At 37.2% G+C, this 27966-nt stretch overlaps 3 protein-coding genes across 3 annotated transcripts in view; 2 read left to right on the top strand and 1 right to left on the bottom strand.

Moving 5' to 3' along the window:
- Positions 1-16046, bottom strand: part of IRAK3 (interleukin 1 receptor associated kinase 3) — an 82859-nt gene extending 66813 nt beyond the window's left edge. Inside the window, exon 1 of the mRNA XM_033117300.1 lies at positions 15891-16046. The gene's annotated coding sequence lies outside the window, so the exon portion shown is untranslated. The remainder of the gene's footprint in view (positions 1-15890) is intronic.
- Positions 35-12873, top strand: TMBIM4 (transmembrane BAX inhibitor motif containing 4). The gene is made up of 7 exons (XM_033117301.1): positions 35-230; positions 2244-2352; positions 3314-3419; positions 6467-6500; positions 8417-8534; positions 11930-11975; positions 12540-12873. Exons 1-7 carry the CDS (start codon positions 134-136, stop codon positions 12744-12746), a joined length of 717 nt encoding a protein of 238 aa, XP_032973192.1. The 5' UTR covers positions 35-133; the 3' UTR covers positions 12747-12873.
- Positions 16047-16182: 136 nt separating the features above from the next.
- Positions 16183-23821, top strand: LLPH (LLP homolog, long-term synaptic facilitation factor). Its single transcript, XM_033117302.1, has 3 exons — positions 16183-16271; positions 18835-19046; positions 23252-23821. The coding sequence occupies exons 2-3, from the start codon at positions 18842-18844 to the stop codon at positions 23428-23430; spliced, it is 384 nt and encodes a 127-aa protein (XP_032973193.1). The 5' UTR covers positions 16183-16271; positions 18835-18841; the 3' UTR covers positions 23431-23821.
- Positions 23822-27966: the final 4145 nt, after the last annotated feature.

The raw sequence follows: 27966 nt of genomic DNA, 5'->3' as shown, positions 1-27966 counted from the left end.
AGCTTGACTTCGCTCCGCGTAAGTAGATCGGCTAGTTCCGGCTGCGTCGCTTTACCCGGAAGTGCGCTGAACGCCGTTGAGATCTGTGTCGTCCTTCTCCTTCGACAGGGGAGCTGGGGTTTCCGTTGCCGACATGGCCGACTCTGACCCCCGCTATCCCCGCTCTTCGATCGAGGACGACTTCAACTATGGCAGCTGCGTGGCCTCTGCCAGCTTGCACATCCGGATGGGTATGTCGCCCCGTCCCTCGGCCCGTCCCGGCCGCTCCGGCTGGGTCTGGCGGATTTCCGGCTTCAGAGGGAGGGCACCCTCCGGGCGGGGCTCCGAGTGAAGGCGCGGGTCTTCTGGGGTAGACCCACCTCCTCTCTTCCGTCTCCTCCCCACTACCCGGGCTCCGGGAAGAGCGCCTTCTTTCGGGAGTTTGGGGAAAGAGCGCCCTCCCCCTCCGCAGGGGCTCAGGGGGCGAGCGCCGCTCCCGAGAGGCCTGGTGGTCTCCTAGCACTGTGCTCGGGAATCGAATCTGGAGCCCATACTGCTCTGACTGTCGTCTGTGGTGTAGGAAGGGACCGATGAAAACCTTAGCTGCCTTAATTTGGCATCTTTAAATGAAAGGAACTAAGGGTTATTTTCTCGGTGAAAATAAGTTTGTGTGACTATTGTAACGTACAGTTAAATGCTTGGATGTTTTTGCTTTAGGGCATGTGAACGCATTTTAATTTTCTGTTTACTTGTCTCCTTTGCTGAATTGTGAGACTTGTAAGGGCAAGGATTCTGTCTTGTTCACTGTTCTCTCTCTGCAGGACCTGGAACTCAACATAGGTTTGCGTATTATTGAAGCAGTTGCTGGAAACGGACGCTTTCTAAGTCAATCAGAATGCCATATTTTAAGTTATTATGCAATATCCAGTGGGCAGAAATGATTCAGAATTTAAAAATATTCAGTTTCACAAAGTGGATGCTCTAGTTCAGCCAGTTGATCACAGAAGCTGCCCCACATTTTAACCGTGGCTGGGCAGCTGGAACTTGATCTGGAAAAGTAATTAGGAACATCTGATGCACTAAGAATCTTGATCTCTAGCATCTATATTTCTGGAATTGAATTTTAGAATTATTTTATCCAGTGAGCTCAGTTTTTGTTTTGAATTTTAAAAAATTTAAATTGTGGTAAGATACACATTAACAAAAAATTTACCATCTTAACCATATTTAAGGATACTACAGTCGTGTCAAGTATTTTCACATTATTGTGCAGCCAACCTCCAGAACTTTTTCATCTTGCCCAGCTGAAACTCTATACCCATAAAACAACTTCCCATTTCCCCTTCCCTCCAACCCCTGGCAACTATCTTTCTACCTTCTGTTTATATGAATTTGGCCATTCCAGATACCTCAGATAACTGGAATCATGCAGTATTTCTCTTTTGGTGACTGGCTGTTTAAGTTAGCATATTTCCAGGGTCCATTCGTGTTGTAGAATGTGTCAGAATTTCCTTCCTTTTGAAGGCTGAATAATATTCCATTGTACCCTATTTCCCCAAAAATAAGACGTAGCTGGACAATCAGCTCTAATATGTCTTTTGGAGCAAAAATTCATATAAGACCCGGTGTTATAAAACCGGGTCTTATATTAAAATAAGAATGGGTCTTATATTAATTTTTGTTCCAAAAGATGCATTAGAGCTGATGGCCCGACTAGGTCTTATTTTTGGGGAAACACGGTATAAGTGAGAAATAAAAATAGGTGAGTGAAAGTAAATTTATATATTGTTTGCCTTTTAAGGGGGAGTTTCATTTTAGGGAAATATTTGCACTGCTTGGAAATTAAGATTTCTTTTTAAATTTATATGTAACTATATGCTTTCTATTCCTGCATTTCTGTTTCAAGATAGAATCATTCTTTAAAAATGTTCTGTTTTTAATCTTTTGTTGTATGCTGCTGTTTTCAAAGATGCATTTACTACTTTATTTTTATTTTGATGAAAACATTTACATTCTGACTCATTAACTTAATTTTTTTTTTAAGTTCATACTTCTTGGAAGATAGTTACCACTTACAAATTTTTATTTCTTTGGAAGCATTCTGTGTTTTTTAAATTTTAGTTACAGATTACATAATTTGGATTAAGATTTTGGAAAGAATATATATAAAAATTTAGTATTTCTAAGATGAAATTTGATCTTGCTGGTCTATAATAAATGCTTAAGAAAATAGTCATGTGTAAATTTTTTTTTCTTTTATTTAGCCTTTCTAAGAAAAGTCTACAGCATCCTTTCTCTGCAAGTTCTCTTAACTACAATGACAACTGCATTTGTTTTATACTTTGAGTCTATACGGACGTTTATACATGGAAGGTAAGATGATTCTGAATCATTTTCAGTCACTGCATATGATCAAAAGGACATATTATAAGCAAAGTTCTTTTCTATTAACTTTTGATTGAGAATGTAAAAAGGTTCATTATTAACTCATAAATGAGTTTTGTTTTGATAATGAAAATGTTCTACAACATGCTATTTACCTCTGAACTTTTTAGCTTACAGTTTTTTATCTCCTATAAGAGTATGAAGAATTTTTACTGTATGCAGTTTTAGTAAACCTTAAATTTTTGGTTTTATTAGACTTATGCCCTGTCCCCAAAGCCTAAGAGAGTGCTTGAAAAATAAAGGTACTTAATAAATGTGTGTTAAATTTATCTTAGTGTTGGCTCATGACCAGGATAATTTTACTGAAGTTTTCAGAGGAACTCCATATAATTCATCCCACATTTGTTTAAGATCTGACCTCCAAAATAATTATTTCCATGGCTAAAAGTAATATAGACTCTTTATATTAAGAAAAGGAAAAATAATGAATATTTTCTGTGGAGTAGACAATTTCTATCTTCCCTCTCCCTGCAGAAGGGGAGTCTTGAACTATTAGTTTGCTATTTGGGTCTTTAATTTAAATTACAGCTATATAGTAAATATCCTAAAAAAGTAGTTAGGTATAAATATTTTTTTTGTTATTTAATAGCTTTTCTTTATTGTGTTTTAGTTAAAAAGCAGTATGCTAATTGCAAAACTTATTCAAATACGATAGATGTTCATGAAGTAAAAAGGAAACGTCTTCCCCATTCATTGTGGTCTCTTTTCTTTGTCCTGCTGCTCCTCCTCAAATTTCCCAGGTGGAAAAATAATTTATTTTGACAGTCTGGATCCTTCTAGAGTTTATTTTTCTGTACTTTCATAAACACTTAGAATAGACAAATTTTATTAAATTGAATAATACTGTTTATGGTATTTTTAACTTGAAACTTTTAATTTTGTCTTTCAGTCCTGCCTTAATTTTGGTGTTTGCCATGGGATCTTTGGGTTTCCTTTTAGCATTGACTTTAAACAGACATAAGCATCCCCTTAACCTGTACCTGCTTTTTGGATTTGTGAGTACTTTGACAATGTCTGTTTCTTTAACATTTATTCCCGAGTTGTATTTATTTAATTGAATGTATATAATATAACTGAAAAAAAAACGAGTTTTTTAAAAAATTTGAATAGTTTAGGAAATTACTTGTAATCTAGTCTAAGAATTTTTAAACTTTTTCAGTTTCAAAGTTTTTTATGTCAATATTATATGATACAGTGGAAAAAATAATGAATTGGAATCACATGACCTGGCTTTGCCACTGTCCGGTAATGTGTCATTTGGCAGGGCATTTAGCCTTTCTGTACCTACGTTTTCTCATGTGTAAAATGAAAATATTAAAGTAGATTATCCCTGTGATACTTTCTACTCCTGATATTCTGTGCTTCTCTTGGGAAAGAATTATATTGTGGCCTTAATTTCGTAGAACTTAAATTGAAATCTTTATGATTAACTTCTGAGTTATTCTTATCTTACGACTCTGTTCTTTTAAAGGACCATTTTGTCCAACTGATGTGCTTTATGCTTTACTAATTTGTTTGAAAATCATAGTGGGAGAACTCAACTTTAAGTCATGTTTGTTGAGATATTTGTGAAAATTAAAACCCAAACTACTACCTATAAAAACTCAGTCTTAGAATATGACCAGAATGAGTTGGTAAGGCTCAAGCTACATATGTTTTAAATTATTTTTCCCATTCTCATATCCAGTATGATTTGGGTTCTGACCTAAAAATTTACTTCAAAACATTCCAAAATAATATTAACAATATTTATAGTCAAATAAGATTGAAAATGCTATTTATCAGGTTAAAATGCTTTCAAGTTTATGAATTCTGATAATAAGTTTATGTTAATATGATGAAAGAAAAGCTCATGAATTTGGAAGTTTCAATTGTAGGAAAAATTATTCATATAAATCTTAGGTTCTTCTGTTTGCCAGGTATTAATACCCTACCCCAAGTTATCTCAAGTAGCAGAGAATTTATTTTAAGGATATGAGCTTTAGAACCCACCTGCTCAAACCTACCAGGCCTCAAAAAGAAAGTGAACTAGAGGAAGATTCTAGAAATGATGCTATATAAGGAAATGTAACAGCACGCATTTGTGGTCTCCTCTCCCTTTCATTACATCTCTTCTCCACCTCACAGCTGTCCTTACACATAGTTTTCCCCTTTGCTGTCTTTGGTTTTTATATGGCCCATTGTGGACCTCAGATGGTTCATTAACCTCTTAGCTGTAGCTCCTGCTACCATTGCTTCTTTCTCTGAGTTTAGATTTCTAAGTGAGAAAGAATCTGATTGACACCGCTAATTAATGGCACAGGTCATTGTAGATTGTAGATTGGTTAGCCAATATATGGCTTGGCAGCCCTTGGTTAGATGTCAACTTCTGTCTCAGTCAGCTGTGTCCTAGAAGAGAAGGAGGAAGTACAAAAGGAAACAGTGTCAACTCTATATAGCAAGTCTCCTTTCAGAAAGACTAGTTGATTTCTATGTGGGAAGACAGTATGGACCAGCAGGGAGAGGATGCACAAGTAAAGCATCAGCCATATACTTATGGGCAAGACGTCACTTACTGCTACAACGATTGATCATGCCCATACCTAAAAATGGTTTAACAAACAAGGAAGTGTGTAAAATGCATTTCAGATTATTCAGAGATCTCTGATACTAGATTATTTTGTCCTACTCCACCAAAATTAGAAAGGAGATGAATCTTACCTTGCCCTAGGAGGCCTGTATGTGCATGCGTATGTGTATACACACCTTTAAAGGGGGCATTATTTGGGGGTGGTATTATGTTTTCCTAGTCTTACCATTTCTCCTGTTTATACTGTTCTTTTTCCTTCAGATATTTCAGTATGGGGTAGGATTTCTTACCTGAAATCATGTCACAAATATCAGGAATGTAGTATAATTCTATTGTTCAGAAAAAATATTTCCATCATCTTATGCTACCACCTCCTTGATACTACCAACAATATTGTGACAAAATGTGGCAGTGGCTTCAGTGCCTCTGTATGTATAATTTCTAACACCATTTTTGCTCTGGTTCTGATGATTTGTTGGTTTCAGGTAGGGGAGGTTTATAGGAAGTACTTCTACCAGGAGTATGATTATACAGCCACTGCTGTTACTTCTGGCTTTGCTTTTATGATATGGTCTATCAGATCATTGATAAAATCTAGAGTAAGCATATAAAACAAAATAAAGATATGTAATTAAGGGGAAAGAGAAGCTAAAGGATAAAGCTCACTATCCCTAAACCTTTTATTTAGGGTATGAGTTCAGCTACTTGTGACATGGTTTAAACAATGACAAAATAACAGTGGCTTAAACAAGATGGTTTATTTCTCTTTCATGTAAAAAATGACGTATAATGAAGTTGTTAGGGGCCCAGGCACCTGCTATGTTGAGACATTCCTAAAGCATTGCATGGTGTAAGATGCTCACCACTATGTCCAATTATTTTTAAACAATGCAAAGAGAAACAGGAGAGCACACCTCTTTGCTTTAAGAAGTGATACACATCTCTGCTCACATTCTATTGGCTAGAATATAGTCCTATGGCCAGATCTAACTGCAAGGGATACTAAAAAATGTAATGTTTATCTGAGCAGTTATTTGTCCAGGTAAAAATTCTGTACTAGGGAAGAGAGATTAAATATTGGGAGACAGTTTCAGGACTCTGCCACACCAAAGTACTATCTAAATGTTTAATATTAAACTAATAATTAGTAATTCAAAATAAATATTTAATATTCCTATGTGTGTGATATTTAGGTTTTTATAAATGCACATGATTTGCAATTTCATTTGTATTTACATTATACAGTGAGAAAAATAGAATTTTCTGTATCATTTCTATAATATTCCTGTTACAGATATGAAAAATCTAGTTAGAGTTTAAGGAGGGCTTATCTTTCCATATATTTCATAAGGCTGCTCTGAAGCTAAAATGAGATCAGGCATATGGAATCACATTGAATTCGTAGAAATCAGAACATGTATACATAGTATAAATTGAATGTGCATCTATGTAATTTCAATTTCTTTTTCCTAGACACTGTCGGAAGCTCTCAGTGTGGCCTTTGTTGGTAAGCCATAATTGTGCTTCTATATGTTACAGTTACTTTTTGATGTGGATAAATATTCTGGGGAAAAAGGTGTTTGGGACTAAAGCTTAACCTCATGGAATGTCTTATTTCAAAAAATACGGCATAGAATAAAGAACTTCTAAAAATATAAGCAAAACTTAAATGTTTATACTTTACATAGTTCAACTGAGTTTAGAGGAAGTGGAAAAGAATTAGAAAAACAATAGGAATGGAGAACACTCATTTGTGTTTATTTGTAAAAATAAGACAACCATAGCTAATCTTTTCCCTAATTTTAATGGATCTTAAAGGAGCTGATAACATGTTTTGAGCCATGTACTTTAATGACGAACTCAGTCTCTTGAACACCTGCATTGAACTATGCTTTATTATTATATCCTCATATTTTATCAAATGGCCCCACAAGAAACAGTAGGAATTCCTGTTTTGTATTTGGTGTTAAATATGTGTTTGAAAGGAAGTGTCTGTTATAATTACTTGATGTACCTTATGTAATGTTTCAGGTAAAACATTTCATGATTTATTAACAATCAAAATTCTGATTTTCTCAAAATGATTAATCTGGGGTATCGAAAAGGTCAGCATTAGCTATTACATTTAATAGGAAATTGTTAATCCTTATGGTTAATATATTTATCTCTTTCTATTTTGTCAGTACTTTTTAAATCTTTCTGTGCCAGTTTTGTTGAATCTATGCATTGTTTGGTAATCCACCTCTTCCTTTTATAAAAGAATCAGTATATAAGTAAACAATAACACTAAAATAAATAGGATTGACATTTCTTAACATAGGAATGAAGTATCACTGATATTTACTTATTGTTAGTATTATCTATTAATCTTACTTACTATTAACGTTATTATCAAGTCCATCTCTGCCCTCCGCTGCTCCCACCATTTGTAAGGGATGTAGGAGAGAGATTTATTTCAGAGTTATTGGAATTGGAAGTAAAAATACATAGATGGGATAATCTGAGAACATCATTTTCCTCGTTAATTATCTTTTCCACCTAATCATACACCAAAATTACTGATGATAAGCAAAAGTGATTTCATGTTATATCTTTTCTGCATTCACCTTCCCAATCCTGTAATGGCATAAATAGAGAAATTCCAATAATGTAGCATTTAGGAATAGAAAGATCTTAGATTCCTTAAAAATTTCTTAAAAATCACTTAAATGGTTTTGGGTTCAAAGCACTTAACTTCTTTTGAAGACGTTATAATTTATCATTCTCTTAAAATATTAAGCAGTTGTATTATAATTGCCATAGTCAGTCTGGAAGGTGATTTTAAAATAATGGAAGGGAATTTGGTATATATTTGGTAAAACCCCAATAATGTACTCCAAGGGTTGGTGAATGGCAGACAACACCAGACAGCCCCAGTATTTTTCTTGCCCAATTTCTTTGATTTGGGCTGATGAACTGGGTGCAGTTAACTAGGTGATTACTATAATCACTGCATACTATCCAGGACTTCTCAGCTAGCCACAGGACCCTGATTCATCCCTATTGATATTTCAGCCATAATGGACAGTCACCACAAATGGTAATACACTGCAGCTGGTTACAGGGTTAAGTGAGAATCATTTCACCATATCCCCAAAACTCCTAACTGGCTAGCTGTGTTTTATCTCTCCAGTCATTTCTTTAACTTCATAATAATGTGACCTCTTTATTTTGTATGAATGAATATTTTGGAGCTTATTTATTGCATTGTGGATGTGGTTTTACTATGGCAATATTCAAGGCTGAATAAGGAATCTTTTCATAATTGTTTTTATTGGCAAGTAGTATAGGAGAAAATAAAGCATTGCTGTTAAATCCTAGAAAAAAGCTGGTTTATATTGAGTATATTTACATGCATTTTTAATCATCCTTTTAATTTTACAGTTACTTTCTATGATGTATATATTATTCTGCAAGCTTTTGTACTGACTACTGCAGTGTTCCTTGGTTTGACTCTATATACTCTACAATCTAAGAGAGATTTCAGCAAATTTGGAGCAGGGTAAGTTATATATTCGTGGCTATGATAGATATCTTACTATTATAGGTAGTTTTAAGAGCTGTACTATTAGCTTTGGATACTTCCTTGTAAAGTGGGTAATGAAAAATCATCTCTCTGAGTTCTAGGGCCAGGCCTTACTCCCCTAGAACAAGGAGATAGACAGTGCCTTTGAGTCATTTGCTTCCCCTCTATATTGAAAGGGAAGTGAATGCCACAAAAATAAAATAAATAAATAAGAGTTTTTTAGAGAGGCGAGGCTTGTATACTTTATGAATGGTATGGAATTTGCCTAAATTATTTAGGTCTTTGTCTTGACACAAATGTTACCAAGACCATCCACATCTTGGTGGTGAAAGCAAGGTGTTGGTGATGTCTGCATGAACCTTAAAGCCTTTTTGATCTATCTAGTATTCTTCAAACTAATAGGTACACGGAATGATCCTTTTTTATATTAGGATAATGGTACTGTGTTACCCTCACCTGATAAGAATGCATAGACTCATTTCTAAGCTCACAGTGGCTTCTTATTGATATATAATCACCCAACCATTTTCTGTTCTTTTTCTTGTTACAACACTAAAAATTTACAAAAGTCTACTCTTGCAAAATTTTCTTTCCTCTTTTTTTTTTCCTGGTAATTTTGATTACCAGATATCTCTATTGGGATAAAATACAGTTGGTTAATCAACACTGATAATTGTGCAAGATGCATAAATAGTTTTACTAGAATGCGGTTTGATTTAGGAAGAGGCATCATTTTTTTTTCATTTCCCTATTTGGGGATGGGGGGAGTGTTCCATACATATTTGTGCTGTATATATGAAGATTTACTCTTTGCTGCTTCTTCCCATCCCAGTCTCCAACTGCTCCCTTTCCCATTCAACTTTTATTGGATAATAGCTATAGATTTTATAAATAGAGGTTGCCCTAGGTTTTATGGCATACGTGTTTTAATTGTCATAGTCTATCTTCAAATAATAAATTTCATGTATAGTACACTTGTATGTACTCTCCCCTACCTTTGTAACATAACTTTTAGTTCTACATGTTATAAACCTCATGATACAGTGTTATTGATTTTGCTTTAAACATTAAATTTCCTTTTAAAGAGATTTAAAAAATAGATCATCTTATGTTCATCCACATATTTACCATTTCTGTTGTTCTACATTTCTTTGTGTTGACCCAAATTTCCATCTAATATTTTCCTTCTGCCTGAGGGATTTTCTTTTAGAAAAATAGAAGTGCTGGTCTATTGGTCTCAGCTTTTCTATGTTTGAAAAAAATCTTTACCTTTGTTTTTGAAAGTTATTTTAGCTGGGTATAGGATTCTAGATTTGGGGTTTTTTCCCTTGCTTTTAGTACTTTAAAAGATGTGACTCCACTGCATTAGGCTTGTGTAGTTTCTGACAAAAAGTCTGCTATCTTATCATTGTTCCTCTGTGTGTAATATGTCTTTTATCCCCTAACTACCTGTAACATTTTCTCAATTATTTGATTATCAGTTTCAGTAATTTGATTATGATATTCCTTGTTTTTTGTTTGTTTGTTTTTTATGTTTCTTCTGAATCATGGATATGTTAGTTTAAAGTTTTCATCAAATTTGGAACATTTTTCGCCATTATTTCTTAAAATTTTTTGTGTTTTCCCCTTCTTTCTCCTCTCCGTTGAGACTCCAATTACGTATATGTTAGATTTCTTGATGTTTTTCCAGTTCACTGATGCTTTGTTCATTTTTTTCTTCAGTCTTTTTCTCTGTGTGATTCATTTTGTTTACTTTCTGCTGCTATTTTCAAGTTCAGTAATTTTTTTCTTTTTTAATGTCTAATCTGTTATTTCTTCTTTAACATTTTTTATCTATGGAAATTCAGTTCAATTTCTGTCTTTTAAAAACATGTATTTCTGGGAGGAGGTGAGAGCTGGGTGAAAAGGTGAAGGGAGGAAGAAGTACAATTGGTAGTTACAAAATAGTCACAGGGATATAAAGTGCAGCATAGTCAGTAATTGTAATAACTATGTATGGTGCTAGGTGGGTACTAGATTTATCAGAAGGATCAGTTTGTAAGTTACATAAATGTCTAACCACTATGCTGTACACCTGAAACTAATATAAAATAATATTGAATGTCAACTCTGAAAAATAAATTTCTCTCCTCTGATGATGCTTTCTTCTACCTCCTTGAACATATGGAATATATTTCTAAATGTCATTGTTTACTAATTCTATTTCTGTGTCATTTCTGAATTAGTTTCTATTGCATTTTTTCTTTTCCTTTAAATATTTTGGCTTTCTTCTTCTAGGAAGTGGCTAAGTTCCTTGCAGACTTATTTTTAAGCTCTGTTAGGTGGATCCAGAACAATTTTTAGTTTAAGGTTAATTTGGCCCCACTACTGCTATAGTACCCTTCTCAGGACTACTCAAAAGCTTTCATCTGAGGAGGTCTGAGGAGGTCTTTGCTCTCTGCTGGTATGAATGTGAACTATTCCTGACCCTGTGTGACCTGAGGATTGTATGGCCTGCTTCTCTATGGTGGTTCTTTCTCAGCCTTTGTCACATCCTGACATGTATGCATTGGTCAATACTCAGCTAAAGACTTGAGGGGAACCCTCTGCATGTCATCAGAGCTACTAGCTCTCTGTATAGCTCTCTTCTCTCTTGAACTTTGCCCTGCAAAGGAACTTCGGCCTCTCCCAACTCTGAATTCTTGTCTCCTCAGACTCAGGGAGACCACAAGGCTCCACACGGGTTCCTGTCCCTACTCTGTAGCCTAGAAACTCTCTCTAGTCGGATTAGTTGTTGAGTTCACCTCCTTTGTTTCCCTTATCTCAGGAATCACTGTTCTGTGCTGCTTGCTGTCCATATCTGCAAACTATTGTTTCATTCATATATTGTCTGGTTTTTATTTAAGTTGGGAGGGTAAATTTGGCTCCTGTAATTGTGTCCTAAAGCAGCAGGTATTCAGGCTCCCAAGTTTCATATTTGATAACAAAGGACTGAATTCTTAGGTGCCTATTGTCATATAATTATACGTGTGTGTGTGTGTGTGTGTATGTGTGTTCACGTTATGAATGAATGGTAACTGATAGAATTATAGCAATGGCAAATATATGTATACAATTTCTACAACATATCAGAATAAAATAGAGTACTTTCATCAATATTTTCAATGTATTCCAATTGAAAACTTCAAAAATGACACTCAACTAGTTTTGTACACCTAGTCTTTCAATTTCTGGGTATTGTACAGTATTCATTGTATGTTTATAAATTCTTACATTTCAATTATTCTTTGACAGATATTAGGATGGATTTTTATTTCAGAAAATGTTGGATGGGTTCACAAAGGTTTTTGTAAGGAACAATATTCTAAATTATTAACACTTTGTTTTTATAGACTATTTGCTGTTTTGTGGATTTTGTGCTTGTCAGGAATCTTGAAGGTGAGTTATTTTAGAATGATAACTTGAAATATAATTCTGGCCATGTCTGTATAAATAATCTGAAAAAGCTGTAAGAGGTGTACTCTTCTGATAGAACACTTAGTTATAATTAACTGAACATTTGTATATAGAATAATTATAAAATTATCTTTTGAAAAAGCAAGGTTTTATGTTATTCAATATTATTGATTCAGAGAAAGATGAATGAATAAATGAGTTAGATAAATTACACAGAAAGAGGTCCTCATTTATAATTGCTAATATCAAAGTGGCATATATAATTCTGAAAAAAAAATTTTTTTAAGTAGTTTATATTTGGAATGCTACTGTTCAAAGTCAAGTGGATAATTTAATAGAAAGGGAGATAGCCATTGACTCATCCTTTCATCCAACAGAAATGAGGGTGGACCTGCTTTGCCTTTTTCTGCTTTTAACATTTGTGTTCAGAGTTGTACAGCATTATTAAATATGTAGCTTAGCATATGTAACTTAAGAGCAAGTAACTTAATTATTCTTAATACTGTTCTTAAATACAAATGTGTTACTTTAATCTCTTGTGTACAGTTGTTTTTTTACAGTGAGACAATGGAATTGGTCGTGGCTGCTGTAGGAGCCCTTCTTTTCTGTGGATTCATCATCTATGACACACACTCACTGATGCATAGGCTCTCACCTGAAGAGTATGTATTAGCCGCCATTAACCTCTACTTGGATATCATCAATCTATTCCTTCACCTCCTGCGGTTTTTGGAAGCAGCTAGTAAAAAGTGATTAAAAGGAGTATATAGTCCTTCTAGGAAGAGAGCCTTTACCAGACGTCAAATCTGCTGACATCTTCATGTTGGCATCTTCACACAGCCTTCAGTGTGAAAAATAAATTTCTGTTGTTTATAAATTACCCAGTCTCTAGTATTTTGTTACGGCAGCCTGAATAGACTAAGGTATACTTTATCATATGAATTTTGGGGGGGACACAACTCAGTCCATAACACTCATTAAGCATCATTTTTTCCCAACTACTAAGTTGAAATAAATTATTAGCATAGATTTAGACTCTGGTGAGTTTTAGATATAAATTTGAGTTCATCATTATCGATTAATTGTTGAATAGCCAATTGTATGATGCTATACTCAAGTTTAATACAGCGTGGTGAGTAAGAGCATCTTGGTTAGAATCATTACTACGTAATCAACCAGTTATGTGGTGGTCTTTGGCAAGTTACTTATCCTTCCTTCGCTCTTTTACATCATCTTTATAATGGTATAATAATAATACCTACCTTATTGGGATGTTATAAGGATTAAATGAGAGGATATAACATATAAACTATGTGCTTAGTTAATGTCATCTGCCATTAATTTTTTTCAGTCCAAAGGCAGAATATACTGAATTGTGACTACAGATACTAAATAAGCAAAAGCAGATTTGACATTTTAAAAAACATGTGAAAAATGCCATTGTTTTCAGTAAATTATATTTTGGTTTGGGAAATAGTTTTTTTAAAATAAAAATAATGCAGACATATAATTAATCTTTTTATAGTACAATTTTTTTTAAATTGTTTTAATTTCTGATATGACAAATATTGTAATTTCTAAGAGTGTAAGGGGATCACAAGACTAAGAAGTTTGAAAAACACTGGTGTACAGTATTATATTTTATAAATGAACCATCGTTCATTTATATTCATGCATTCTTCTGTCATTGAATTTTATATGGTTGTTCCTTTTTGCCATCCCAGTTAGTCCTGTTATGTACGTCCTTCTATGTTTCCCAGCATGCAAAAATAAGAGAGTTTACCCAAGCAGGGAATATACCTAGAAGCAGAATTTCTGGGTAAAAGGGCATGTGCAACTTCAGGTTTTACATCAAGCAAAGGTGAAATATGCAGAGTCCAGAAATACTTAAAAAGTAGAATTAGCCGGACTTGGACAGAGTGACAGGCAATTCCACGTGCAGGGTACAAAATGCAGTCAGAGAGATAGGAAAACTAGGAAAGAGCAGTATCTGAGAACTGTTTTTATTGAGTGTAATTTGGGGAAAGAGGGACAGTAGTCCCTGTCTACCTGCCTTCATTTCTTTTTTGCACACTTGGCTTCAATCCACTTGATGCACTTCTGGGGATTAGTCATAGCAGCAGCCAGCTATGGGCTTTTTTTTTGAGCAGCTGGGAACTTAGGTTCTTTTGCTTGTTCCTTTCATCTCTGTGTAGAGCTTTGTCTTAAAAGTTCCCATCATCTAGGGGCTGGGCAACATGGGGTCAACCATCTGAATCCCAGAAGTCTTCAGAGTCCTTACTGATTATGGAGATCAGGGGTTCCGTGGGAGAGGCCTGAATGCAGGGGCCCCCCTGGATGGTGTCCATAGTGGAGTATGTCTGTGAGATGGAGAAACAGCCTGCTTTCTGTCAGGTATTCAGTGCTATCCACTGTGCCTCCAGTTCCACAGGCTCCTTCCAGCTCTGTGAGGGCGCAGAAGCAATGTCCAGTTTGACTTGTAAGCCTTGTCCCTCCATCAAGTGTTAAAGTTTCCTGAAGACTGTACTTTGGTTTTGTTGATGTTTGTATACTGAGCATAGCGCCTATCATAGAGTGCACACTCGAATGTATGAATGTGGGAATGAATTAAGGATTTTTAAATATACCAAAGTCATTTAACTATTCCGTTAGAACTGCTTTTATACAAATTTGTAACTTAGGTTAAAAAGGTTTTTTTCAATGCAGTTTATGATTCACCTTTCTAAAGCATTAGTAATGCTAAGTTACGGCATAACAAAACATTTTCATAAGTTTTTTTTGTCGTCTTCTTTTCTGGTGCCAGGTGGCTATTCAAAGGCCTTGGCCTGGTATGTTAAGCAAGATGCAGTCAATTTGGACTAGCTGAAAGTGAGCTTTCTCTAATTTAAAATACGGTGTGAATATGTGTTTTTGGGAGAGGGGGCAAAGTTCTAATATATGGTTAACTTGTAAAATAGAAATTCACTCGCTCTCCAAGAATTTAATCTATTTAAAGACGGCAGGTCTCGCAGGCATGCTTTTTTATATACGTTAGCTTTTTTCAGGTTCTGTTTAAAACTTGGTACAGTCTGAGTTTAGTAATTTCCATACGATGCAGGGTTTCTTAAAGGACACACATTAAAGTAAAACGGTAACCACAAACTGTCTTGGAAAGAACTCGCCTTTACTAGGAACCAGACAGGTATTCACTAGGCCCTCATTAGACAATTCATTTCGTGTTTTTTGATATATGCTGTTAAGTCTAGAAAGTACTGCTGACAGTACTGTGGTTTGTTTGAAATGAATAAGAGCTACCGCCTATTGAGCTCGTATTACCTACCTAGGGTCAGTTAGGTTGTATTAGCTTTATTTCTGTCGACAAGGAAATCCAGGATTTGAGACATTAATTCACCAGTGTCACTCACAAGGAAGTGTTGGAACCAAAAATACAGCACATACCTGTCTGGTTCCCAAGCCGCTGCTATTAGGTGCATATTAAAATGTGACCATCACCTAAGACGGATGTCCTAAGCTTAGCCTTGTGTCTGGGCTAATTAATACATTAATTCGCCAGGTAAACATTGGTTGAACTGAATTAGTTTGATTTACTACTTAATTAGTTTGAATTACTTTTACCCTTTGAACTTGTCTTTGGGATAAGAAAGGCTTTTTTGTCTTTGGTAAGAGCTTTGAGGTATAACTGACATATACAACAAGTTGCACATACTTAAAGGTGTACAATTTGGTAAGTTTTAACATGTATATATGCATCCGTGAGACCGCCACCTGGGATGGGAAAATTTAAGGGCTACAAATACAGATGATCTCAATTCGGCCTCTAGAAGGGTGATTCAGTCAAAGGAAATCCATTAATATTGTGTGAACGTGAGAGCTAAAGGTCGGCTCTGAGCGTCCTACCTGACAGGCAGGGTCAGCTGGCCAGTTTCACTCCTTGGCTTAAAACATCTCAGGGCTACGCCGGCCACGCTCGGGAAGCGGGCCTAGTGGGCGTCCCGACCGCGACCGGGATTCTCTTCGGCCTTGTCCAAACCTCACTTCGGAACCTATTTGGGAGGAGCTAGGCATCAAGACCCGCACTCACAGCTGAGGCCGGAAGCACGTCAGCGCCCAACTCCCAGACTCCAGAAGACCCCGCCTCTACAGGTTTTCCGGGACATTTTGGTTCCCGGCGTGCAACGCGCGCGCCCGGGGGCGGGGGTAGTGGAGAGGCCTGCCGGGAAAGCGGAAGTGAGAGGACTTCGGTCGTCGTGAGCGTGCGGGCTGCGTGAGCTTTTTCAGGTATGTTCGGTGCCTCTTGTGTTCGTTCAGTGGAGTGTGGGAGTGAGTACTCAATTCTCCTCGCAGAGAAAAGCCTGGTCTATCTCTGGGCACGGCTGAGCCCGGTCGGGAGACACAAGGGCTTGGGTCTCTCCGTCAAGGGCTTGGGTCTCTCGTGGTCTTGGTGGCGGCCGTGGGCTTCCCCGTGCTCTGTGAATTGGAGTCCTCGGTCGTTCAGTCTCGCTCAGGTGAACCTCGGCCCTCAAGGTTGTTTACCTGGTTGACTGCAATCCTTCTGTCCCCACCTGTTGCAGGGTTTGGGTTATTGTACGTAAGGGAATGTTACCGCAGGCTCCAAGGGGTGCGCTTGCCTGCGCGCGTCCAAGCCAAAAGAAAACACGAGCAGGATTTTGCAGGGAAGAAAGTAAAGGTTCATTTAAGGAGTTGGCCCCAAGCCCGGAGACACAGGTGAGCTAATGCTCTTAAAAACCTGGCTCCCGGATGGCCTCTAGTGTTTAGATTGATAAGGGAAAAGTCATTAATCATGGTTATTATGGGAGTGGGGGTCCTGGGCTCCATTGATTGGTCGGGGCTAAGGTCATGGCTTCAGGTCCTGGTGTCAGTCATGGCATTGTTCAGTCCGGTTCCCAGGGGATGCCGCTGGCGAGGCCCTTCTGCGTTGGGTCTGGTTTCCGAGGGATGCAGTCCGTGGGGCCGTTCTGCTTTCATGAGCCTGGAGCTGAAACATAACAGGCCAAGATGTTACCTTTGTTGGATGAAAACCTTATTCTAGTTTGAAGTTTGGTTATTGTATCTTGGTCATAGCTGATAGACCTGAAGCTTTATTCTTAAATGAACTTGGTGTTTACCGGAACCTAGTAGGGCTTAATGATTAAAAGGAGTGGGCATACAGTATATGTACAAGGAGGAGGATCTGGGGAAAGAATGTAAGTGAGTTACAGTTCTGTCAGGATAAACACAGTGAGCTCGGATTAATTCAATATGCATGCTAAAGAAATGAATTTCATGTGCGGTTACAGGAACAGAGTGAGTTTGGGATTCCTGGCGTCAAAAAAATGTTACTCCACTAGTTCTTAATTCAACAGTTTTTTATTTAACCGTTACTATGTGAAGAGAGCTGTGTATTGGGGATCTAATGGTGAACAAGACCTATTTAACCCCTGAACATGTGGAGCTCACAGACCACTGGGGATGACAGAAAATAAACTAAATAATTTCAGACTGTAACATGTGTTAAAAAGGAAGGAAAAAGATGATATAACAGAATAAAAAGAGGGGAGCTTACAGGGTCAGAGAAGCCCTTTCGGAGGTACTGAAGGGAAGGAGCAAACCTTGAGAAGATCAGTTCTCAGGTGTAGGAAAGCAAAATAAAGATACAGCAGTGGACATAGTTTGGACTTTTTTTTTTTTTTAATTATATTGGGGAACAGTGTTTCTCCAGGGCCCATCAGCTCCAAGTTGTCCTTCATTCTAATTGTGGAGGGCGCAGCTCAGCTCCAAGTCCAGTTGCCCTTTTCAATCTTTAGTTGCTATCTTTAGCGCAGCCGATCATCCCATGTGGAACTTGCACTGGCAACCTTGTTTTTAAGAGGTCACTGCTCTAACCAACTGAGCCATCCGGCCGTCCCCGGACTTTTTATTCCCCCAAAATAATGTCTTCGTGATGTACATAACTGCTTTATTGATGTGTAATTAACAGTAAGTTCCACGTGTTTAAAGTGTGTAATGTAAGCTTTGACGTGTATACAAACATAAATATCAGCAAAATCAAGATGATGTTGTAAACCACTCCCAGAGGTTTCCTTCTAAATTCTTTATAATTTCTGTAAGCACTCCTTCCCTTCCCTCATCACTCCCCACACTGTCCCTATGTCACTGATTAGACTTTTTTCAAATGTAGGTGGTACTTGAGGCTGAGATCGAGCTGATGGTGGCAGGGGTCAGGACACAAATACCCTTGTAGATCTTGAATATGGGAGGTGAGAAGTCCTTAAAGAATTACAAGAAAGGCAAGCATGTGCTCTTAAGTTTTTAAAAGCTTATAGTAAGCACTTTGTGGAGGGTTTAGGGCTGGGACTAAGGGGTGGAGAGAAAGCAAGAGTGGAAATAGACAAGTTTAAAATAGCTGGATTGACTTGAGGTGGTGGGTAATGAAGACGGGGGTGGGCGTTCTGTACGATTGAGGGAACTCAAGATAAAAGGAATTTATAGAAGCATTTTGTAATTTGTAAGTTGTCGCATAAATGCTCTTTGCATTTTGAGGGATTAAATTTCTGTATCTTGTATGGAAAGTCCAGGAAATTTTAGAATTAGCTTGACTTACAGTTTGCCAGTGACCACTGGGAGCTTGATTTGGTGTTCTTAATTATTTAATGACTGTATATGCCATGTTTATCATAAGTTGCACATTAAACCATCATAAATCATGAACAGAGTGAAGAGTTTTACATTCCATTTGTTTGTGTTTTGTAGAGATAACCTTTTGATTCAGTTTTCGAAGTATTTGCCCTTTTTTTGATAGTAAATATTGGCTTTTGAATATGTATGTTTGTTAACTTTTCAGATAAAATATGGCTAAAAGCTTACGGAGTAAGTGGAAAAGGAAGATGCGTGCTGAAAAGAGAAAAAAGAATGCCCCAAAGGAGCTTAGTAGACTTAAAAGTATTCTTAAACTAGATAGTGACGTTTTAATGAAAGATGTTCAAGAGATAGCAACTGTGGTGGTCCCCAAACATTGTGAAGAGAAAACTCAATGTGTGGTGAAAGATGAAAAAGGTGAGAGTTTATGTGCTTTGTTTAAAAAAAAAAAAAAAGCAATTCTGTCAGTTTCTTTTTATGACTTTTTCCCTTCCCGACTGTCTTTCATTCATTCCCTCACATGTTTCCCACAAACGTCCTGCCAGCCCACATTCTTTGAAGGCTTATAATGCTACTAGAGAGTCTATGGGAAACGATTTTAAAGCCCGTTCATGTTAATAGGCATGTTTTGGGACATTCAGAGTGTCCTCTGATGCTTACACAATAGCCTAAGTGTCTCACAAATAGTATGACAGAAGTAGAGCAACCCGGATACACCCGCGTTAGAATTCAGTAGGGGACTAGGCAGAATAAAAGGAGGTCTTTCTTCATTTTACCCGTTGCAAGGTCTAGCTCCCATTCTAAGAGTCCTATGCCCTTAAGTTATTATCCTGAAAATCACAGTTTCCCAGTATTTGAATTTGACAGATTCTAGTGACCTGTAGGTCTTAGTCATAGTCTCAAGTCGGAGGCTATATGTAATGCTAGTTTCAGCACAGGAAAAGACTCATTGGTTTTCATGTTCCTGATACACCACTTGGGCAGCAAACTAAATGAAGCACTCACAACACCCAGGCTCTTAAAACAGAAGTATATTTATGTGGTATCCAGTGGTCAAGGAAGAGAGCAGCAATCCTAGAAGTTTCCCATTCTTGAAAACGATCATTTCTTATTCTCCCTTCCTATTCCACACTTCTTCCAGCCCCTATGAATGAAAATTACAAGAAACTTTTTACTTCACCGTCTTTGAAAAATAGTAGCAATCAACAGAAAACCCCTCATCTTCCTGCTATCCAAGTCTATAAGAATTTGAATGTATGGTCTGTTTTTCCTCTTTTATTAATGTGCTCTCAAAGGCCAGTTTTTCCACTTGTGTTCTGAATCCTGTCCATTCCCAGGGGCTGTGCTCATGCATCCTGCTTATCGATCTCTTCTCTCCTGGATCACAATATAAATGTGTCCTGGGATGTGCCATCTCAAAAAGAAAGAAAAATCCCTCCCTTGATCTCACATTTTTCTCAATCTGCTTTATTTCAGTTCTCCTTGCAACTTTTTAATAAACACCTACTGGCTCTATTTCCTCACACACACACCACCCCTGCCCATTCAGTCTTTTTGTCGTTGAGGTAAAAATCACATAACATAAAATTTACCATTTTAAAGTGTACAGTGCAGTAGCATTTAGTACATTGATGATGATGTCCAACTGTCACCTCTATTTCCAAAGCGTTTTCCTCACCCTAAAAGGAAACCTCGTACCCATCAAGCAGTCTCTCCCTCTTCGCCCTCCCCGTAGCCTCTGGCAACCACTAATGTGCTTTCTGCCTCTGGATTTACCAATTTTGGATATTTGCATATAAATGAAATCATACGTGACCTTTTGTGTTTGAAGTTTTTTCACTTGGCATAATGTTTTTGAGGTTCATCCACGTATTACCTAGTATCAATACTTTTTTTAAGCTGAATAATAGCCCATTTTATGCATGTACTATATTTTGTTCATTCTTTTATTGCTTGATTGACTTTTGGGTTGCTTCCGCCTTCTGGCTGTTTTGAATAGTGTTGCTGTGAACATTTGTGTACAAAGTTTTGTTTTCAGTTCTTTTGGGTATACACTTATGAGTGGAATTGCTAGGTCATATGATAATTCTGTTTACTGTTTTCTGTATCAGTCCCATTTTACATCCCAACTGGCAATGCATGAGGGTTCCAATTCTTTCACATTCTTGCCAGTAGTTGTTATTTCCCTTTTTTAAAAAAAATTTTTGCCCCATTCTAGTGGGTGTGAAGTGGTATCTCATTATTGTTGAGCATCTTTTTATATGCTTATTGGTCATTTGTATATTATCTTTGGAGAATGCTATTCAAGTCCTTTGCCCCTTTTTAAATTAGGTTATTTGTCTTTTTGTTGTTGGCTTATCAGAGTTTTATTTTTTTTAATAAGTTTCAGAACCGTAATTTTATTGCAGTAAGTTACTCAAAACATTTTTTAATAATGTACAATCTCAAAGTTACATATTCTGGATTCACTCTTGAATCTTTTGGATTTATCCTCTAATTCTCTCTTACTTTCTTTTGTTATACTGTCTAATTTTCTCAACTTTATCGTCTAGTTCTTGTGTTGAATTGTTGTTTTCCCGTATGTTTTTAACTTCCAAGATTTTTTTTCTTTTACTGTTCCTTTTTTATAGGCTGAGGTTCTTAATGGGTATATACCTTCTGTGATCTCGTGGGTATTCAATACGATTTTCTTTTAGAAATTTTGATCTACTCTATGCATTGTTTATTATCTTTCCTCTTGGGTTATCCTCCATGCCATTCCTTTTTTTTTTTTTGGTCTCTCATATTAGAGACTTCTCCAGTGTCCAATGTCCAGTGATAGGTAGTTGTTTATAATTAAAAGTGAGGCATGCAAATGATGGTTGGAAGCCTGTGGGGCGGGGACAGGGTGTGGAGGAGGGCTTACCAACTGCTAGACTTGCAGAAGAGTGAATTGGCGCTTGGAGATTTCGTTGTGGGAGATCTCTCATTGCAGAACTTGCAGATCTCTTTCATCTTCAGAGAAGAATCCTCTCATCTCCTGCCTTTGAGAATGTCTGGCTGCCCTCATTTTTGGAGTATTTCAGGAGCTAATTGAGGGTGCTGGAGTCTCCCCCTTTAGTAATCTACCTGTTCTGAGTATGGTTCCTCATTTCTGCCCTCAAGTTCATGTTTCCCCTTATTTCTACTACTACAGGTACCCACCCAATTTCTTAAGCCACAAACCTACTGGATATCCTTATCTCCCACATCTGTATCATTAGCACATCTTGAGTATCTCCAAAATACATCAGGAACCTATCCATTTTCCTCCTGCTTTTATGCTTTCACTTTAAATAACCATCATCTCTTGGCTGAACCTCGATCGTAGCCTTTTCACTTCTCGCTTCAGCTCTTACTCCCATCTGATTCATTTCCAACCTATCAACCCATATGATATTTTTAGTATATAAATCAAATTATATAATTCTTATGCTTAAAACACCTCATTGTCTTTCCATGAGTTTACCACAGTCACCAGGTCCGATTTAATCTGGTCCTGGCTCCTCTCTTTAAAAAGCTGCTTACCACAGATCCAAGTTTACTTTGTTATTTGTACCTCAGCACAACATTGTAAACTCCATGAGAGCAAGGAGCTTATTTGGACCACTATATCCCCAGAACCTAAAATAGCACATAAAATTATCATTCAACAAGTTATTGAATGGCTAATGTATACCAGGCACTATTCTGTGTACTGTGGAAACAGTAATAAATATCAGAGAAATGGCCTCCATCTGAAAGGGATTTACATTGTACTGGAGGAGACAGAAAGTAAACCATGTAAATGAATTAGGACAATGATAGGTAGCAGACATCAGGGAAGACCTTGATACCTGGTTCAGTTCCCCTGGAGGGGCATTCTGGGCATGTCCTTCACAACAGATGTATAAGGTTGGTGATGGTTGTACCACAGCATGGCTGCGCCGAGCCTACTGCCGAGTCTTCTGTTACTAGATGTGGCTCTCTCTGTCATCTGGATAGAAAAGTGTGGTAGCTCCAGGATACTCTTCTCTGTCGTCTGCCCGTCTCTGTCATCACAAGCTTGCTGCTTAACTACTACGCCTCTTCCAACTTCACTTCAAGAGAAGGGGCCAATCATTCCTCATAAGCTCATTTGCTTCTAACGCCTCTATCACAAGGGTTAGTGCGTTTCTTACTGGCTCAGCTATCTTATTTAGCTCAAGAAGGCATTTAATTTGATAAATTTTAGAAATCATATTTGCCCAGAACCATACACCTATTCCCAATGCAGTAACTCAAAGCCATACATCCTAAATGTCTCCTATTTAACCTTTACTATTCCAAAGGACAATCATGACAACATTATTTAGAAAGTTCCTAGTGACAAAAATGATGTCTTTCGTTGTCACAAATGTCTTTCACGGTTGTGGGAAGACATGGCAGCATGTGCGTGATTCCATTGAATGTGTTGTAAAGGGTTTTCAGAGTGTTAGTCATAGAGCAATCCACAGATAAGGGATGTTTTTCTTTTGTAGTTTCAGACCACTTTCAGTTCTGATGTTCTCATGACATCAATATACTTTTTCACAGGGTTGTTTTTTTATTTGTAAGTATTAATAGTTTTTCCATGTTTTATTCAGATGACATGAAAATGGAGACTGATATTAAGAGAAACAAAAAGACTCTTCTAGACCAACACGGACAGTACCCTGTATGGATGAACCAGAGGCAAAGAAAAAGGCTGAAGGCAAAGCGAGAGAAAGGGAAGGGGAAAAGCAAAGCAAAAGCAGTGAAGGCAGCGAAGGGCCTGGCCTGGTAGACTCTTAAAAACCTGAAAAATGCCACATGGGACAGATCTGTGATTAGAAGGTACACACTGACTTCAGCTTCCATCAAATGAAAACTTTGTTTCCATATTCTAACTTGGCCTTTTTCTTCAATTCAAACCCAACATAACTCCTCAAATTCATTTTGGGAACTTTAATAAAACATTTTATTTGTTGAATGAAAGCTATGTTGATATTTTTATTGGATGCTGTCCAATTTGCAGCATCCAAATTCAGAATTCTGTCAAGTATTAGTATGGTTGTGATTGTTTGATCTTAGTAAAGAGAGATTATATTATACTGACAAATTTGAGCTAAGTCAGATTTAAAGAAAACTATTATGCTGTTTAAAATAATGTCAATGGATTTTATAATCAGTATTTGGAGTTTTGATTTTGTATAATTCAGAATAAAAGTTATCTTGTCTAGATCTGAAACATCTTTTTTTTCATATATCCTTAAAGTTTTCTAGTAGTAGAGAAGACCATATTCTTTTAAGTATTTAGGTAGACTCTTAACATGTATAAAATAGTATGCTCCATCTATTAAGGAGATTAGGACATCCTGGGAACTAGTTAAACGTTTATCAGTTTTTATATTATGTAGCCTAATATAATGCAACATTTCCCAGAGCATGTTTCTCAGAATCAGTTTTTCCAGATGCGTGGTGAAAAAATATATTTTGTGGTCATGTCAATTTGGTTAATGCTACATACTTGAAGATTCACAAAAAGTATTAGCTGAGTGTTAGTTTAGTCCTACAGAGATCTAGCAATAAAGGACCCTGTTTAACTTTGACTCTTTGAAACTAGTGTTCTGAGGAATAGAATACACTATTGGAAATGTTGGTATAATGAAATGATTTTTGTTAAATCTGTCTTGTTACAGTTTATTAACTTCACTCTTATTTAAGTTTACTTTTCATTAAGCAATTTAAACTTAGCATTCTCTCTGAAATTTCATATTAATCATAATGTAATCATATTAGTGATCATTATATGTTCACTGGAGCAACAAATATTTATTGAGTGCCTACTGTGTGCCAGGGACTTTGCCAGGTGCTAGGGACACAGGGAACAAGACAAGGAGTCTGCTCTTTGGAGTTTCTACTCAGAAGAGGCTGTTAACTTCGGAGGAAAACCAAGTTAAAAGTGAGATCAGTTAGAATAAGGTCACTGGGTCATCAGGACACCCACTTACTAGGCTGAAACACACTCTAGAGATAAATAGGACATGATCCAAATCTTTCAGCAGTTTTGAATCTATAAAACTTAGTGCCAGTAGAATCTTAAAATTACGTAATAGACTTTTCTCAATTTGCTCTGGTTAGTTCACCGAAAAGTCAGTGGATAAGTTTTAAATACTTAAAATAAGTTTTCCCAAAGAAACTAATAGAAGATGTGAGTTGGAAAGTAAATGTCATTCATGACCTTTTTTGTATTTTGGTATCGTTATGAACAATAGTTTTGGGAAAAAGTAAATACATAAATGTTTTTATGAAATGAAAAGTTGCTAACATTGTCCAATTAAGGCACTGACAATATCAGCTTAAATATACTAGTTAAATTGTTTTTTTCCGTAGGAATTGTACACATCAGTGATGTTACACACTTGGTGATGATGTAAATTTTGGTAGCAAAAAAAAGTATTTTTTAGCTGGATTTTCTTTAAGTTGAGGTCAGAGGCCATTGCCGGGGATATTTTCATGTTTTCTGTTACTGATAACCTCTCATTTGACTCCAGTGATAGTAGCTTTGAGCTTTCATCTGGGGCCTCTCAATGACATGAGTATGTTCACTTAAGTTTGTCCAGTCGTGAAGTTTGTCCAGTCAGGATTTATCTTAAAAGTTAACAGAATCAAAAACCAAAAAACACTGCTATCAAAAACGTATTTGGGAAACATGTTCTCAAGTGTCCTTTGGCCTCTGTAAAGAGAAATTCCCTTGTCCTAGGTTGTGATTGGGGTCTCTAAGGCACTAAGTTCATGACTGCACTGCCAGCAAGATTCTGCCCACCGCCACATTTTCATGGGGATTTTAGACTGGCATTCCAACATGAGTGCAGGGGCGTGATCACTTTGTTGCTCTCTGCCTAAAGATTATAAATTAAGTATAAACTTTTAAACTTTTAAAGGAGTTATTTTTTTTTTAATTTGTCATCTTTTTATTAGTTTCTCGTGTTTTCTAGGGAAGTGCTGTAAAACCACCAGATGGAGCTCAAGTTAAGCACCAAATCACTTTTGGAATTAGACTGAGTGGGCTATATCGCATTAGGAATAGAATGTAACTTTTTTTTCCCTAAGAAATTTAAAATTAAAATATTTAAGGATAATCAAAATTGCTTTCATTTATTGGTTGCTTAGTATGTCAGGCCTTGATCTAACTTATTTAATCCTAAACTCTTCAAATCAGTGTATTAGTTCACTTTGTCTTCCTAGCAGTCCTATGAGTTTGGTACTAAATATTATCTCTATTACACATGGGGAAACTGAGCTGCACCAGGAGAGCTGGGATTCAACTTCAGACAGGCTCCAGAGCCTATTTATATATTCTTACAATGCCATTCTGCCTCTAAAGGATGTGCAAACTTGCTGAGAGATGCAAGTTCAGGATCAGAGGAAGAGTACGTTTCAGTAGAGAGATGGTTTATAGAGCCCTTCTCAAATCTCAGGGCCTGAACCAGACTGGAGTTCCCTAGGCAGTGCTCCCTTAGGATGGGCTGACCCAATCCCAGAGGGTCGGTGGTGCCGAAGCTACTAGTCAGAGAAGAATGAACTTCAGTTGAAGCTCTAGGTAGCATTAAGGAGTGGTTTTGACCACATCTTTTTCTAATGTCACATTGATGTAGGTACATTTCCACCTCCTCACTAGTTCACATACTGTCTAGCATAAATATGTAGCAGAATTTATTTGCTGATTAGGAAATTTGGGTATTTTCAAAATTTGAATCTATATATCTGGGCTATGATTTTTAGGAGTTGGAAAAGGAAAAATAACGGTTATAAATGACTTGATTTCAGTATCTGAAATGGATTGGGTAATGATGGTGAGGGGTAGTGGTGTGTGGTGTAGACTAGTGGAGTGCTAGCCACAAAAATCAGATAAATGGGAGAAATCAGAGACTTCAGGAATTCCCAGACTTATAAACACTACAATTGAGATGCAGGTGCCGGGCTGTTGACTAAGCTTCCTAGGTAAAGGACTAACTGCCGATGCCACCTGCTAGAGTGATTCAAATTCATGTAAGGCACAAAGTGAAATGATTTTTCCTTGTATTTGCCAGCATATAAAAATAACCATTGCAGCAGACATACACCAGTTTTACAAGGACATACTGGTTTGGGGGGGGTGGGGAGCTGTTAAGTACTCATTCCAGGTCAGAGGGCACTCTACTATTCCCAGGGCTGTGTCAGGCAGCAGAGAAGGCAGGGCAGGTTTGTGCCTGCTTACCAAAAAAACTCTCCATTTTACATAGTTGAATGCCAGTGGTCTTCTGCACCCAGTTCAGAGCAGGAGAAAAATACAATGTGATGTCAAATCAGACTCATTTAGTACAGTAACAGTAATAACTACCAACATTTAGAGAATGCATACCGTGTTAAATCATGTTAAATGCTTCACCTATATTATTTCATTTAATCCTTAATGCTGTGGGGTCAATACTCTTAATTCCTGTTTTCAGATGAAACAGTTTTTTTTCGTTTGTTTGTTTTTTTTATTGGGGAACAGTGTGTTTCTCCAGGGCCCATCAACTCCAAGTCATTGTCCTTCAATCTATTTGTGGAGGGCGCAGCTCAGCTCCAAGTCAGTCGCCGTTTTCAATCTTAGTTGCAGAGGGCGCAGCCCACCATCCCGTGTGGGAATTGAACCGGCAACCTTGTAGTTGAGAGCTCGCGTTCTAATCAACTGAGCCATTTGGCCACCCCCAGATGAGGAAACAGTTTCGAAGAGGTAAGTCATCTTGCCCAAATTCATGCAACTGTTAAATAGTGAGCACGGCTGTTTCAGAATATAGAATGAGTGCCTCTGATGGGAGGCTTCAGACAGACTTTGATTGAATCTAAGGAAGAACCTTCTGATCGAGATGTTGGGAAGTGGAGCAGGCAGCCTTGGGAGTATGACCCAGTCAAGCTAAGGCTAGACAGCCACTGGTTGGAATGTAGCAGAACGTATTCAAACATTGTACAGTTGTCCCCCTCATCCACAGTGGGTCTAGTCCAACACCCCTAGTGGACGCTTGAAACAGGGTGGTACTGAAACACCTATATATACTACGGTATTTCCCTGAAAATAAGACGAGTCTTATATTAATTTTTGCTCCAAAAGACGCATTAGGGCTTATGTTCAGGGGATGTTATCCTGAAAAATCATGCTGGGGCTTATTTTCCGTTAGGTCTTATTTTTGGGGAAACACGCTATGTTTTTTCCTATGCATACTGTGATTCCCCGAAAATAAGACCTAGCTGGACCATCAGAAAGACGGTCTTTTGCTCTAAAAGACGCATTAGAGCTGATGGTCCAGCTAGGTCT

This window comes from Rhinolophus ferrumequinum, chromosome 10, assembly GCF_004115265.2.
Source record: "Rhinolophus ferrumequinum isolate MPI-CBG mRhiFer1 chromosome 10, mRhiFer1_v1.p, whole genome shotgun sequence".
Lineage (NCBI taxonomy): Eukaryota > Metazoa > Chordata > Mammalia > Chiroptera > Rhinolophidae > Rhinolophus > Rhinolophus ferrumequinum.
Note: the sequence above shows the minus strand (reverse complement) of the source record. Positions and strands in the feature narration are given on the sequence as shown.